Below are 15884 nucleotides of genomic sequence, written 5' to 3'. Positions count from 1 at the left end.
AGTCTCTCTGGTCTTCCATTCTAGAGTTTATGCAAATTATAGCTGCTCGATAAGTCTTAAAATAATTATGTTAATGACATAAAGCTATAAGCCCCTTTCTTCTTCAAATGCAAAATCTTCCTCCTATGAGAGAACTTACACAAACGATTTGGGATCAAAACACAGCTCTGTAACTGCACTAAATATAAGCAGCAAGATTCTTGATGCAGTTACTGAACTGGCTGAAAAACCCTCAGGCCCGGAGAAATTGACTTCTCCCCCAGACCACTCACTGCACCAACCTGTTATCCTCTCCATCCAGCATTCGAGTTCTCCCACACCCTGTTCTGAGAGGATCTGACCCTAGAAATGACCATGATTTCCATGTCTTCGTTGAGGCCCCAACATAGGGGGCCTCAACGAAGGGTTGAATTACAGTTTGCAGAGCTGTGTACAATAACAGCCATTATAGTAATCTTGAATTTCTACCAGCCGTTCTTCCTAAGAACAATTGATAACACTTTCACAGTAATAATCATCAGGTTTGCCCTCTCACCAACCCCCAAAACAAGAAAGAAGGCAAACCCCTTTCCTTTACATTAAAAGGAAATACGAGGCCTGGAGAGGTCAAGGACTTGTTCGCGGTTCCAGCTCACATCAAGAGAAAGAGCTATTGAGGGCCCCAGCTTCTCTGAATGCTGTTTCCAAAACGCTGGAGACGAAGATTTGACTGTTTCTCTGCATTTTTCTAATTTGTATCTTTTCTCTCTTTCCCATATGGGTATTTCTGGATTTGGGAACCCCTCACAGTCTCCTCCCCACTCCAGTCCAGAGCCGAAAGCACCTCAGTCCTAAAAGAGCTCTCACTGCCTTCATGCCCCCTTCTGGCTCCAAGCTCTATCGGGTAGAAGACACCACGTAGGCTGTGGCAATGTACTTCTTGCCATTTCCGTAGGTGGACTTGTCCCAGGTATAGGTCTGGATGGCCAAGGGATGTCCACCCAGGCTTAACTGGCACCTGTGAAGAAAAATCATCAAATCACAGAGCCCTGCTTCACCTTGCCTCTGTCCCCAGGCGGGAAAGGTAAAGGCCAACCTATGCAGAAGGGCTCCACCGTGACTTAAAAGGCCTCTAACGGCCACAGCTTGCTTCAGCCACTGCCTCCAGCTCCCCTGGAGTGCAGGGAGTCCTCTCAAAATCTATGCTTCACTTTCTATCTTCTTTAAGAACACCACTCCTCATCTTTCCCAGAGCAGTATTCTAAAATCCCAGATTCTAGAGCTGAATCTCCAGAATTTAAATGTCCGCTTAGGCTTTCGGAAGTAGCAGGACCTAGAGTCCTCAAGTGCTAGAGAACACGAGGCCCAGTGGTTTCAACTGTCCTCTTTGGGGCTCTAGAATTCCCTCAACCAGCTTTGAGGGGGCGGGGGGAGGCAATTAGGAGGCTCAGAGTGCCAGGGCAACTCCATTTCTCACTGTCTTATGTTTAAAAGTCTTGCATAAGGTTCTGCTGCTCAGATGAAGAGTGGCAGCCATCAGTCTAATCTAACAGCTTCATTTCCCAAGTGAGAAAACTGAGGCCCGGAGTGGTGATTTGTCCATGCCCTCTGAGCCACCGAGTAGCGGAATCCAGGTCTCCTGACGGTCCTGGCTGAGGACACCCTGCAGCCCCAGCCTTCTCCCCAGGCCGGGCTGGCCCAGTACTCACGTTTTGCCTGGCCTGGCGATGAAGCATAGGGAGTAGAGTGCAAACTCAAACTCGGGGCTGCTACCGATGAAGGCTGAGCCCACTTCTTTATAGTAGCCATCCCAGTTGAACTGCATGGCTAATACATCGGGGTAAGACTCCCACTGTGGAGAGAAAGGGGGTCTGGTGAATGCCACAGAGTAGAGGCAGACTGAGGGGTGGCAAATGGCAGCAGTCAGCCAGGCTTAGTTGAGGGCCCATTAGGGGCCTAAGTGAGCTTTCTGAGGAGGCTAGATTCTTTAAATCAACAAAGTAAAAGTCTGCCCTGCTATGGTGTGTAAGCCCCACTCAGACCCTCTGTCTGGAGCTGCCAGAGCACATATCCCAGGGAGGCCAGAGTTGGCATCCATATGACCAATGCCTGGGGAGCAGGTACACAACCGTTCCCTGTGGCCCTGACATGTGAAAGAGAAGAATCATTTATTGCCTCCAAATTATTTCCTGTTACAGGTAGCAAAAGTTTCTTTTTTATAAAATATAAGGAGTTTAATTCAGACCAGCCAAACTGAAACTTCCAGCTGACACCCCATTCTAAGGAAATTCAGGCAGGAGGTAATTGCATGTCTTTGGTTCTTTCCTCCGATAATCGTCCCCTGCCCTCACCCTCTCATCCAGAGATGGTGCCCGCTGCCTCTTTGCCCTGTAGTTGTGGAGCCTTCACTATTTGGAAGGGAATCCCAGCATCCTGGCTGGCTAAACTTGCTGTCCAGCAGATGGGGAAGACATATTCACAATCCCTATTAGGCTGCCAGTGAGGGTCAGATGACAGACAAATCTGACAGTTTGGAATGTGGAATGAGGGGAGGAAGTCCGGGTACTAACAGGCTTTTCCAGCCCTTGGGATCAGCACTCAGTACTCACAGGTCCATCATAGATGTGACTGTAATAGTCAACCAAGCCCTCCTTTTCTTGCATGTAGAAGCGGATCCAGTTATGGAAGCCAGTGACCTTGCCTTTTTTGACTTCACCTGTAATAAAGAGTCCAAGGTGGATGATCCCTTTCCCCTCTCCCATGCCACGGCTGTCCCCCCATCTCGAGTCTCTGACTCCTAGATCGTTCACCTACTCAGCCTCTTGCCCCAACTTCCCAGAGTCTCTCGCATCCCTAACTCTCACCTCAGGAGGGCCCCCATTTGGGTTTAATCCCTTCGTGAGAATTCCTCTTCCCAGCTGACCCTGGTTACCAATTTGAAGTACTCCTCTCATCCATTTCTCCAGGAGCAAGCCAGACTTGATGGGAGCTTTATGGGATGGGGCAGTGGGAGAAAGATGAAGGCCCCCTTGGGAAGCCGCTGACCAAGCCCTGGAAGCTGAGGACCATTTAGAGGTAGACAGCCATGGCCCTAAACACACCTTCCTTCCTACGTGTGCCCTTGGGAGCCCCAGTATCTGGTCATCTTTCTCCCTTAGATACTCCAGACAGATTATTCCTCAATCCTTCCCTCTTGGCCTGAGTAGATGTGTCCCTCCCCAGTAGTTGGTGTGGCTGCGTATTCATCAATGTCCGATGACACCCTGCTTCTGAAGGAAGTCACCTCTCTTCACCTCTCCAACTCTTTCTTTCCAAGCAGAGTGATCCCACCTGAGAAGACGTGTTCAAAGCCACTTGAGTCCCCCTCTTCATTGCCTCTTGAATAGAGCCCAAACCACATGTTCTTCAAGTCATTGACGAACTCTTGTTCTGAGCTGTAGCGGTCTGCGGGGAGGAACACAGAGGATTTAGGAGAGGGGAAGGCAAGGCTAGATTCTGGGAAGCAAAGAAGGGCCACCTGCTCCAGCATGTCAAGAGATACATGGGTTCAACCAACAAATATATTCAGTTGTTTGTTCAATAGTTATCTACGGGGAATCTGTTTTGTGCTAGGCCCAGATCTAAAGTCTGAGAATTCAGCAGAGAACCAGAGAGATAAGATCCCTGTCTTTATAGTCCAGTGGAAGAAATGAATAATCAACAAATAAATAATAAGTAAACAATATGATTTCAGAAAAGTACTATGAAGAAAATAAAGCAGATTATTCTGTGATGACTCGAGGTGGGGGTGGGGGTAGAGGGCTCTTCTAGAAAGGAAGATCAGAAAGGTCTCTCTGAGGAGGTAGTACGAGTCAGAAACCTAAAGGATAAGGAGCCGGCCTTGCAAAGATCTGGGGCAAAGATTCTTCCCCATAGAGGGAATAGCAAGTGCAAAGGCTCCAGAATGACTTGAGTTGGTGTTCAAAGAGCTGAAAGAAAGTCAATGTGGCTGCAGCAGAGTGAGCGGGAGGGGAAGGTGGTAGGAGAGGAGGTTGGAGAAATAGGCAGTGGCCAGATCGTATAAGCTGTGGCAAGAGGGTTGGATCTCAGTCAAACAGTAATAATAACAAAAAAGTATTTTCGATTTACTGAGTATGTTCTGTGTGCCTGGCAATGTTTTAAGTGCTTTCATTTCTCAGAGCGAAACTTCACATCAGGTTGGTACTAATTATCCCCAATTTAGAGATGAGGGAACTGAGGCAAACAAAGGTTATGTAACTCATAAAAGATTACACAATGAGAGTAGAGACAACACTTGAGCCCACACAATCTAGCTCAGAGACCAATCTCCTAATGACTCTATAGCTTCTTGGTGGTGGGAGAGCCACTGGAGGGTTTTAAGCAGGGAAATTATGATCTAGGAACTCTGTTTTTAAAGGATCACTCTGGTTGTGTGTGTAAAAAGGTCAACGGGGCATATAAGCAGCAGAGAGACCAGTTTTGAGGCTAATTCTTTGTCCATTCACAAGTGGTGGTAGCTGAGACTTCAGTGGCAGCCATGAAGAGGGGGTGAGAAGCAGGCAAGTCAGGGATAGATTTTGAAGGTGGAAGTGATAGATGTTACTGGTGAGGAAATGGGGGTGGGGAACAGTGAGGTAAAGAGAAGAATCAAATATAACTCCCAAACTTCTGACTTGAGCAACTGGATGAATTGCGGTGTCATTTGTGAGATGGGGAAGACCGAGGAAGAGGCAGAAACCATGAGTTCTCTTTATACTAAGTTCTGAAATGGTGCCTATTAGATAGGTAGAGATGTTGAAAAGGCAGTGGGGACCCAAAGGAAAGGTCAGGGGTGGGGATCTAAATTAGGGAGCCATTAAATATTGACTGTTTACTGCCCAGAATTGTGTGTGGAGGATACAAAAGAGAAACCAGACATATTTCCTTTTGAGGACTTAAAACACAGTTGGAAGCAAGACTAAATATACACGAAATAACTAAGAATGGTTTCACAGTCTGAATGGCTACCACTTACTCAGTGCCAGGCTTTCCACTGAGTGATTTACATGCATTAATCCTCCATGACCCCATTTCACAGTTAAGACTCAGGTAACATAACTTGCCCAGGGTGGCACCACTAGTAAGTGGCAGAGCATGGAGTCAAAACAGGTGTCTCTGGTCCAAGGCTATTTGGGCCTATACCCTAAGCCTCTGACCTCTGAAAGGAAGCCAAAAGCAAGCCGTGAGCCAGGTCAAGTGCAGCTTTTTAAATGTGGTGGGATATGAAGTATAACTTTAAGGACAAGTGGAGTTTGGACAGGGAGAGGGGTGAAGACAGGGTGAGTAATGGAACAGCTTGGCCTCGGTATCGAAACCCTGAGTTCCAGCCTGGCCTTGCTTACAACTTCCTTTGTGGCCTCTGAGAAGTAACCTAGCCTGTTTGGGCCTCCATTTTTCTCATTTGAAAAGTCAAAGGGCTCAGTCTTGACCAAGAGTCTCTCGTGTTTACTACAAAGAGAACACCAGGGGGCAGCGCAGGACTGCACCCTCCTCACAAGGATGCCTTGGTGCTTCTGGCTTTACCTAAAAACAGAGCATGTTACTAAACTCTTAACAGAGAAACACAGATGGAATGCAGCAGCCATGAGTAGAGGCAATCCCACAGCCAAGGAGAGAAGACCTGGACAGAGCCACCCCTGAGGCAAAGCTTAGCTGCCTAGAGCTCAGGAAAGGAATCTTCAGGACTCTAACAAACACTACCCATGCCAAGAAGTCACTTGGCCTCAACCAACCTTTTTTGGTCTGATTTTAATGTATCTCTATCTGGAGCCCGTCCAACCAGAATGCTCCTTGCTAGAACTTCCCCCTCTGAGCCTTTGTTGATTTTCTGTTGCTGTTTACACAGTGAAAATGTGGAATGGGCCAGCCTCTTTCCTGGACTTAGAGCAGGAGGAGGGAGCAGAATCAGGGACTCTCTGAACCTGGAAAGTGGTGCTGACGCTAGGGTCAGCTGAAGTGGCTGACAAGTGCCCTGTGTGGAGTGGGGTGGCACTCAGCCCTGCAGAGGACCCTGAGACTGAAGCAGCGAGTTAGGGCATAAACAAGGCAGCTGAGAAAAAATCAAAAGATGGGGTGACTTCCAAAACAGAGAACTCCTCAGCTCCTGCTTGGTCCATGATCTCTCTGGGCTCCTCTCTGCCCCCCTTTCTCAAGTATACACCAGCCTTCAGCACTGCCCTCATTCTTAACTTCCCCACCCATATCGTGGAGCCCCCAGGGGTGCCTGGCTCTCCTGCAGAGAGACTTGAGTCCTCAGCACTGCCTCGTGAGGCCTAGGGAGGGCGGCTTACTCTGGTGATGGAGGAAGCCGTAGAGTTCCTTCATGACTGCCGTCTTCATGACCTCTCTGAGAAAGGTGTCCTGTTCAGCCAGCTGCTGGGCACTGAAGTGCTCCCCACGGCCCGTTGCCCGCTGGTAGTTGTTGAGGAGGTTGATGAAGGCTGCATAGGTCGGCTTGGAAAACAGCTTCTCATTGACATATGTGAAGAGCCTGGGGAGGCGGAGAGAAGCCCCGTGAGAGGCCTAAAGTTGGAGCAGAAACCCCTCCAGGAACTGGCAGATGGGCCAGGGCGGGCCACTGATGGTTGGGTTTAGGATCAGAGTGGATATACTCTTGAAGGTCATGCATGAGGTCGCTCTCTTCTTACACTTCAGCTCTAAGAAGGTCAGTTCTGTTCTCAGCCTGGCCAATCACAGAAACCCTCCTGACTGAATACCCACAGTCCCTTAAAATGGCTTTATTTGTCTCTGGAGACCTATTTTTTTCTCTCCCTTTGATCCTGCCTGCCTGGAAGAGAAGAGAGCTGAGTCATCAAAAGAAGCAAACTTGGGAGAGAGACTTTGCAGGAAAGAGGAAGGAAGGGAACTCACGGCTCTGGGCAGTGGTCCACTTGGTCCCTGGTCTCGGAGGGCGAGATGCGGTTTTGGCTGTTGAGAACGATGTCTTCCTTCTGGGCTTTGTTGATGTCTGCCCTGTAGATCTTCTCAGAGATGCCCTGCAGCTCCGCCTTGGTTATGGCATCACTGCTGCGGGAAAAGCCCTCTAAGAGGAATTGGGGGAGGGGTGTCTCAGAGCCAGAGGGAGGCCAGGGGGAAGCAACTGTCTGTGTGCATCCCCTTCTGGGCACCATCCAGAAGCTGGTAGGAAGAGAGAGGGGCTGCAGTCAGGCACCCTAGTGGTCAGAGGGCAAGGGCCTCAAGCCTAAAGGATCATTAAAATGAGCACATGGCATTGCCCACAGAATGTCCACACTGCCCCCTTCCTTTAGGAAGGTTCTCAAACTTTGGCATGCATCAGAATCACCTGGAGGACTTGTTAAAACAGATGGTGGGCCCCACCCCCAGAGTTTCTGATTCAACTGGTTCAGGGTAAAGCCCTAGAGTTTCTATTTCTAATAAATTCCCAGATGATGCTGATGCTGCCGGTCCAGGCACCCCACTTGGAGAACTATTGCTCTAGAGAGTCCCTCTGTCCCTGGGGCTATAGTAAAAGGAGTAGGAGACTGACCGTGGCCACATTGGCTCTCAAAATCCTTGCAGCAGTTCCCAAACTCTGGGCAGCGGGCATTGCAGTGGCATGGGTGGTGCCTGTGGAAGGCTTCATGGCAGCGGCCCCGGCAGGAGTTGGGTGCTGAGTACAAGTCTGAGAGAACAGGGGGAGTTGTGTGCTGGGAAGACCTCTAGAGGTCGCTCCATCCCAGCTAGTTCCTCACTCGGCCTGGCTGTCCTTACTCCTATTCAAGATCTCAAGGGAAACAAAACAAACAAGCTTCACTGGTGCACACCCTTCACACTCAGGAAGTTCTTTCTGATTCCGAACTCTATTTTCTGTCCTGTTGTTTTTATAATCTTCCCACTCTAAAAATAAGATCTCTTCCACTTCCCTCTCCGGCCTCTCTGCAGGCCTCAGGCTCTCCTTCCTGCCGACTCCCCACCCCAAGCTGCTGAGGCCCCCAGGCTTCTTTCCATCCAGGACCCAGAGTCCAATGAGCCCCTCTTAGCACCTCCAGGTGCTGGGTTTGGGATCTGTCTGGCTTGGACCTAAGCCTGTTGCCGCTGGTATGGCTGCCCCCTCCCCTGTCACCCTCGCATATCTTTCTTTATCCTGAAGGTCCCCTGTGGGGAGGCAAACTCACTGCTAGCCGGGGCCTCCTCTGCCTCTTCCTCCAGCTCCAAGAATGCCTCTGGCTCTTTGGGGTCCTCTTCAGCTGCAAAGCAGAGACATCAAGTGACCAACCATCCCTGACAGTTCCCTCCCCTGTATCTCTGGTTCTCCCAGCCTCAGAAACAAGCGTGTACAGTAGAAGAAGACACAAAACAAGGGCTAGGAGACAATGAACAAATACCAAGTAAAAGAGGAGAAAAACTGAAAACGGAAGACAGAAAGAAACAGATTATTGAAAACTGTTATAAAAAGTGCAAAGACTCTCCCCAATGACAACCCTCCTTACCACTTTACCATTCTGATACTCAGTGTGCTCATTTTTAAAAAGGAGAGGGGTAGACAGGCAGTGGTCCCTTCTAGATTGAAAACTCAGATTTGGTTTATGACTTTTCTTTAATGAAAGTCGATAGAGGGATAGGCTTTATATTCTCCAACTGACAAACCCCTCACTCAGGAACATCCCATACCTATACTAACTCCCAGTCAAAGTCAAGGGTGAACTCCTCCCAGAGTCTCTAGGAATAAGAACTGCTTCCTGAGTTACCAGCTTCCCTTCTTTCTTTGCAACACTTGACTGTGGTCACAGAGGCTGTGTATGGGGGAGGGCATGTTCAGAAAAACACATTTCTAATAGCTGCTCCATTCCATCAGCCTGCATGCTGAGTGACTGCAGCCTCCATCTGAGCTGAGAAGGGTGAGGTGGGGATGAGGAAGAAGATGAGGCATGTTCCTGGAGATGCTGAGCTCCTCTCTCATCACACAGTGGAATACTTTCCTCCAAAGATATAACACTATGACAAAGTGATTCCGAGTCTATTGGTGAGTTCACCAGGAAAGACTGTGTTATTACCACCAGAAACATGCGTTATTCATTCAGTCAACAAACACCTCCCTATCACTTACCTTGTGCCACGCTGTGTTCTAAGTGCTGACAACCCACAGGGTTCTTAACTCAGCCACACTTTATGCTGATAGACTTTCGTGAGCTGATCTAGAGTCTCAGTCGTCAGTTATAATATTTCAAGTTGCAAGTCAGAGAGTTAGAGAAGAAATGGCTCCCAAGTTAAGTATTGTCTCTACCTAGAAATGCCAGCCTGCTGGTCCGAGGTGAACAGGCCGTCCTATGTCTGCTGAATAGGCACAGGCTGGCTTAACAGGTACCACCTTTGGGCAAATTAGGAAAAGGCACTCCTTTCTCTCAGCAGGCACAGATCGGCACCAAGGCACATGGCTTAGCAAGAAGGATACAGACTCAAATGGGTTTAATTTGCCTTCTCAGCCAGGTGCCCTTGTACAGTACACAACCTGCACAACCATATGCAGTGGTCTTGCTGGCCATTATCTATCATGGCTTCAGCGACCATGGTTTTCAAACTGGGAGTCATGACACATGGTTTGACAGTGAACTTAGCAAGGCTTCATGTCACAATGCAGAAGATCATTTATCTGGAAGTCTAAAACATTGGCAACATACAAAAAAGAGATTATTCAAAATGATTTTTAAAAATAATTCATTTAAAATTGTGCCATCGAAGTAACAGAGGAACGATTGGCTTTTGAGGGCAGTGCATGTCCCATTTAATCGCTGGACCAGGAATGACAGGTTGGAGATGTCGCGGCCACTCGGTCTACTCACTGTAGATAAAGCACTATGAATCGTGACCGTCACTGTGATGCCATGCAGTCTTCCTGGTGGCGCGCAGGTTGGAAAAGTTCACTGCCATTTTTGCATGCTTTTGCAATTTAAAGTGTTGAATATCAATTGTTAATATAATACATGCTAAAATAGTATTTTTATCATTTTTCTTTTTTGGAATTAATTACACTTTGAAGATACTATTAATCTTGATGGATCAGATAGATAGTCCAGGTAAATGACATCTATTTTATTTAAGTTTGGGTTTTACACTGGGGACATCCTAGAATAACTGGGACAAGTGGTGGCCAAATCTCTGCCCCTGCTGTGCCCCTCAGTGCCCTCATCTCAGGCATTTTGAGCGCCATCTTGAGTCCTGAACCCTGCTCCAGGCTTCTGGAGAAGTGGCCCCTGAAGCCAGTGGCCCCCCAGGTAGACCGGGCATGGACATGGCCTAGGCTGCCATGCCTTCCATACCCGTCACCCCACAAGGACCCTCACCAGTACACAGGTGCTCATAGTCTTCACAGCAGTCCCAGTGCCAGGAACACCGGTGGTCACATTGGCAGGCAGCATCTCGGTTAAATTTCTCATTACAACGAGATGCACATGAGTCCAGTTTTCCTATGGGCAGGAAAGTCACAAACTTAGCTCTAGGAAGATCCTATTCTTATCAAGTTACTCTCTGTGGTAGAGTTCACAGACAAGGGCAGGACCCCGACCTGGCAGGGAAGGTCATTGCTATATTCAAGGGAGAAGTACATCCACGGCTTCCCATGCACAACATAAGCCCTCTCCCACTGCTATCTACAACCTAGCACCCACCAAATATTGCAAGGCTCATAATATAGACCAGGATCACAAACTCAAATGCCTACTGGGGCTAGACATGTATCATAAATGAGTAAAAAAGCAGAAAGGAGGTAGGAAAAAGTGGGGCCTGTGACGAATTTGGGAGCGATGCTCTGCCTGAAATTGGCAGCCACTGTCAGCTCTATCCGTTTGCTGCTATGTTGGGATGCAGGTTCAGTGTTGCCAGAAACTCCAATTTTTTTAAGAGAAGCCTTAATATTTATGTAAAATTTTCCACTTTAAAAAAAAAATCAGGCAGAACCAATGAAAGAGGTCTGAGGGCTGAGCATGGCCCGCAGGACACTCTTCACCTGTCCTGTAGATGTATGTGAGTCACTGCTGCTCCTATGATCCCACCTGCCCTCTCCCCTCTGACTCATCCCCTTCCTTTCATCCTGTCCCTTTTATGTCTCCTGCTTCTTTGTTCTTCCCTCCCCTTAACCTGGTCTCCTCTGCACCCTATTCCCCTTGTATCACATCTTTCTCTTTCTTGAGTCTTTGGAATGCAATCAGATTAGTTTATGCTCAGGGTCGGGAATGAGGCGGGTGTGGGTAAGAATCGGCCTTCGGAATTAGTTTGGTTATGTAACCACAGACCACATCCCTTACTCCAGCCAAATGGCTTGTAGAAACAAGCTTTCAGTCACCAGGGGCATAAGACATGCAATTCTGAAAGAAGTGGTACACTACCCCTCTCTAAAAAAACAAGCCCTACCAGGCCCACCCCAGCAAAGACAGTGGAGGGGGCAAGCCAGGGTGACAGCTGGCTGGGGGTTGGGGGCACTTCCTTCCACTCTGGGCTTTACTGGGTGATGACAGAAACTTTATTTCCATCTGAGGTGCCTGAAGTTTGGATTTAGTGAGAGTTGGGGTTAGGGTCAGGCCGTGGATTACAGAGAATGTCAAGAACAGAGTCAGAGTTACTGTTAGCATTAGAATTTGTGTGAATGAGGAAACTGAAACCTAATTTGGGCCAGGGTTGGGGTTAGGTTTAGATTAAAAAATAGTTAGGATTTGGGCTTGAGTTAAATGTACTGATAAAGTAACAACTTTGTGTTGATGTTTGGGTAGGGAATGAGGGTGGTTTTAGGACTACATTCAGTGGGGTGGAATGTATCAGGATTAGGAGAGGAGAAATTAGCTGAGTTTTGCCTTAGATTAGATTTGGGATTTGGTTCTGATTGTGATTCCACTCAGGTATGGTATCTCAATTTAGCCTGGATTAGGATGGAGTTAAATATGGGGATATAGGTTTAGTTACTGGTTTGGATTGTGGGATTAGGGTTTATACTGTGCTAAGGGTGGCATAGTAGAGAGGTCAAGAACTGGACTCTGCCTCCAAAGGGCTTGGGGCTGGAATTCTGGTTCTGCTGCTTTCTAGCTATGCAATCTTGGTGAAGTTATTTGACTTTCTGTGCCTCAATTTCCTTGTCTGTAAAAGCGTGATAATGATGGAGCCCATCTTATAGAATATTTATAGAATTAAATTAGCTAATATTTTTAAAGCACTTAGTACAGTACATGACACAGAGTAGCACCATATAAGTGTTTTTTTAGATAAATACACGGTGGCAATATTCTGTGCCCATACAAGCTGGCAAGTATTCAGACTGAAGACATCTTACCTCCCTGCCAAAATACTTAATCTAGCTGACTCCTTCCCTGGGTTTCAACTGGGTCACCCCTTGGGCTGGGGTGTCAGTGCATTTACATTGCTGATGGTTTCTTAGCTGACATCATCGCTATAGGTCTGTTTTCTTTACATCAAAGAAATATCAAGACAAAACCCTAAGGCGATTTCATGTTCTGTACAGGGCCTCCAATGTGGCCAGGAAGGCAGGCCTCTCATCCAGTCAATTGTCTCTAAGAAAGACCAGGCCCAAGATCTCTTCAGGCCCACGGGAACTCCTCTTGAATCTTAAATGATGCTTCCTTGGGACCTGAATGCAAAAACCTTAAGGAGGTATTTTCAGCTTGGGAAGAAGGTTCTGTCAGCTGCCTGCCCAGTCAGCCTGGCAGTACACCCAGAATCCTACTGGAAATCCAATGTTTTTAATGGGCCAGATCAGCAGAGTCCAAAGAAAGAATTCACTCCATTCCAGCAGTTGGCACCAGTTGAGACAGGCTGTAAGTGAATAGCCAGCTCTGTAGCGCTCAGGAGAACACCCCCCACTGGCCCAAGCTGAGTGGCTTTTTCATCTCTGTTCAAGAACTTTGAACCCAGTAAGAAGCCCAGGCCAAGGATACTTCACACTTCCCTTCCTGAGCTTCAAAACAACCTTGGGATCTGAGGGTGGGGAGAGGGGTGGGAGGGACTTTTCCTCGTAGGCACCTTGCTGTACTGTTCTGGGGACACTCAGACAACTAGTCACCCTGACTACTCACACCAGCACCCCACTCCATGCCGACTTTTCACATAAACACTCTGTGTGTGCCTCACTCACCAGCCAGGCACCTGCATCACTGCTCCAGCTGCCTTCTGCCCCTCAGCATCCCTCTGTCCCACCTCTGACTCTCTTTTTCTGCCTTTCTTCATTTTGGCTTTTCTTCTCTCAGACTCAGATTCTCCCTCCATTCCCCATAAAGATCTTAGCTACAACCCCTCTCCCTATCCCTAACGAAATGCTAAATTTCTCTGTACCCTCCAAGACATAAATATGCCAGAATGCTCACTTCTCATCCATACTACCCATCAAGAAAGCCTAGTTCCAAGCCTGGGTGTCCCTATATGCCAGAGCTCAGCCCCTCTGATGGTTGTGGCATCCTACATCTGTGCTTCTCTAGGGGCCCAGATGCTGTTTCCATGGATACCTAGTCAACCAAGGAGATGCACTTCCAAGACCAGCTTCCTGCCTCAGTTCACTTGAAACAACCAAGGACCTGAGACTGACAATGACTCCCCCAGATGATTCATATTCATGCACTGAAGTTCTGAAATGTTGAAACAGGATAGACAAGAGCAGAGCCTCTTCCCTCCCATCCTAGGAAAGACAGAAGTATCACCCATTCGACCCTCACTTCTCCATCAATGCCACAGCCAGATCGGATCACCACCCCTAGAGTCAGGGCACCACCTGCACTTCTGAAGCCACTGTTGCCTCTGCCCTTAGGGTAGCCCACTCCCAGAGACCAAATGTCTCTGAGGTGCTTTCCTCTCCTGAACTGGGCTGTCCCAACCAGGCCGCCACCCCTCCACACTAAGCTAGAAGTTTTCATGCCCTCCCTCCCTCTCTCTCACTGGCTCTCTGCTACCAAACAGAGCTGATTCTCGCCTGCTCTGGGTGCCAGAGTAAAGAAACATGATCCTCCCAGTGCTAGGAAGCCTGGCAACAGCTTTTTCTTTGAAAGATTTACCACTTAAGAGTCCCATTAGGGGTCTCCTTATCCACAACCTACTAGAAATGGCTCCAAGAGTAAGTTTCTCCCAGGAATATTTATAATCATAATCAAAGCCCCCAATTCATTGAGATCTCACCTCATATAGGATGCTTCTTATACATTATCTTATTTAGTCCTTAAAACAGTCCTATATAGGAACCACTTGTGTTGGGTATCAAGTTCTGATCCTTTCTCCTCTGGGCAGAAGAGGATTCTCCCTACACCTCTCAGCTCAGCCTCCTCCCTTGGCACTCACTTTTACTCACCTATAAGCCAACAATTAACACATCAGCATCAGCATTTTGACCAGCTGCTAAACAGGAAAGAGTTCCTGCCCTCTGCCGGTCCCATCCCATCCCCTGCACTGCTGGTAGCTGTGAGCCAGGATCCTTCTCTATGCTTTAGTTCCTCTAACACTGGAACAAAGACTGATTCCTCTGACCACCTGGACAGCCCTAGATAACACATGGCCCACCTCTTGGTCTAGGGGCTCTCCTTCCAATTTTCCCTGAGCCTGTCCATCTCCTAAGACGTTACCCAGAGAAAGGTTCCATCACAGGCAGTGAAGGGGGTGACCAAGGGCAGCCAGGCCACTCAAACCCAGCAGACTACAGCCCGAGTTGTATACCATACAATGGCCCTGGAAAACAAAACCTTAGTAAGATCAAAAGTCAGGTTGGATTGAGATGTTTGAGGCTGGTCTTCTACAGTGTCAAGAAAGGGCTCTCATGATATTAGTTCATCAGCCCTGCAACTCCCTTCGCACAGTCCATTCCACTCCAGAGCCAACTCCTACACCTTAGGGAAGGACAGGCCTAAGGTGCTCCATGAATTTAGGACAGAGCTGACCCTCCCTTGTCACACTACTCTCACCCTCTACCAAGTTCCCCAAACCTCAGCTTCTTTATGCAGAATCCCTTTTTAGCCCCATCAGATAGTGACTTACCAGCCCAGGTCAGGCTGCAGAGCATGGCCACTATCAGGGGGACACAGGCCCTCATGGTACCCAGTTGGAAGCCAAAATGGGATCGACCGCTGGACTTTCACTATTGTCAAGATGAATGTCACAGCTCTCAAATGAGCCTTAATTCCCAGGCTGATCCTTATAAAGACATCAGAACTTGTGGATCTGGTACCTCCAGATCCTTCCAGAAAGAAAAAAGGGAGGGAGGGAGCCAAGATGGATAGCAGGCGGACAGAGGGTGGGGCCCTCCAGCGGTTTGAAGCCAGAGGGAAGGTGACTAAGCAGGGAGGTAATGCCAGATGTTTAGAACAGGTAATGCTAACCATTTGTAGATAGAAAATAGGTCATGCAAGCAGGCACAAGATGGGCCTAGTTTGAGGGGATTCTCTGTCCAAGTGAGGGGCACTCATGGGCTTACCTTTGGGTCATGCCCTCCAAACACCCACTTTCCTCTAAGACACAGGCTTGACCTTCCTACAGGGAAGGGGCTGGCTTCATCTTTGAATGCCTAAGACTTAACATGAGGAATATAGTAAGATGATCATCACAAGTCTGACAAACAGTAAGTGCTCAAGCAAGTGTTGGGGGGCAGTGGAAAGAGAGCTTGGGTCAGACTAATTACCAGGAAGTCACACATAGCTACATCATCCTAGAAATATTATGCAGTTGGGCCTCTAACTCTTACTGAGTAGGCATCTCAGCTCTTATGTGTTTCAGGTTCTCACAGGTTCCAGGTTAATGAGGCCAGGGAAAGGCAAGAGGTCTCTTAAAGGCAGCCAAAGGACCTACCCCTCTTCTGGGGACCAAAGCCCCACTCCCTTCATCCCCTATTCACACTCCTCTCCCCCGAAGACCCTCCCCCGTGAGAGATG

At 48.2% G+C, this 15884-nt stretch overlaps 1 protein-coding gene across 3 annotated transcripts; it reads right to left on the bottom strand.

The window, feature by feature from the left end:
• Positions 1 to 778: 778 nt before the first annotated feature.
• On the bottom strand, positions 779 to 15182 carry ENDOU (endonuclease, poly(U) specific). 3 transcript variants are annotated; one of them, XM_006916850.1, is made up of 10 exons: positions 14995 to 15049; positions 10320 to 10442; positions 8154 to 8219; positions 7526 to 7660; positions 6889 to 7060; positions 6309 to 6508; positions 3310 to 3423; positions 2589 to 2695; positions 1689 to 1831; positions 848 to 997 (listed from the first exon to the last, which is right to left on the bottom strand). In XM_006916850.1, exons 1-10 carry the CDS (start codon positions 15047 to 15049, stop codon positions 877 to 879), a joined length of 1236 nt encoding a protein of 411 aa, XP_006916912.1. In that variant the 3' UTR covers positions 848 to 876. The 3 variants fall into 3 exon arrangements, with proteins under 3 accessions (XP_006916913.1, XP_006916914.1, XP_006916912.1); XM_006916851.1 differs by lacking the exon at positions 10320 to 10442 and having other exon boundaries at positions 779 to 997; positions 14995 to 15182; XM_006916852.1 differs by lacking the exons at positions 8154 to 8219; positions 10320 to 10442 and having other exon boundaries at positions 779 to 997; positions 14995 to 15171.
• Positions 15183 to 15884: the final 702 nt, after the last annotated feature.

This window comes from Pteropus alecto, unplaced genomic scaffold (assembly GCF_000325575.1).
Source record: "Pteropus alecto unplaced genomic scaffold, ASM32557v1 scaffold196, whole genome shotgun sequence".
NCBI lineage: Eukaryota > Metazoa > Chordata > Mammalia > Chiroptera > Pteropodidae > Pteropus > Pteropus alecto.
The sequence above is the reverse complement of the archived record's forward strand: the minus strand, read 5'-3'. Positions and strand labels throughout refer to the sequence as shown.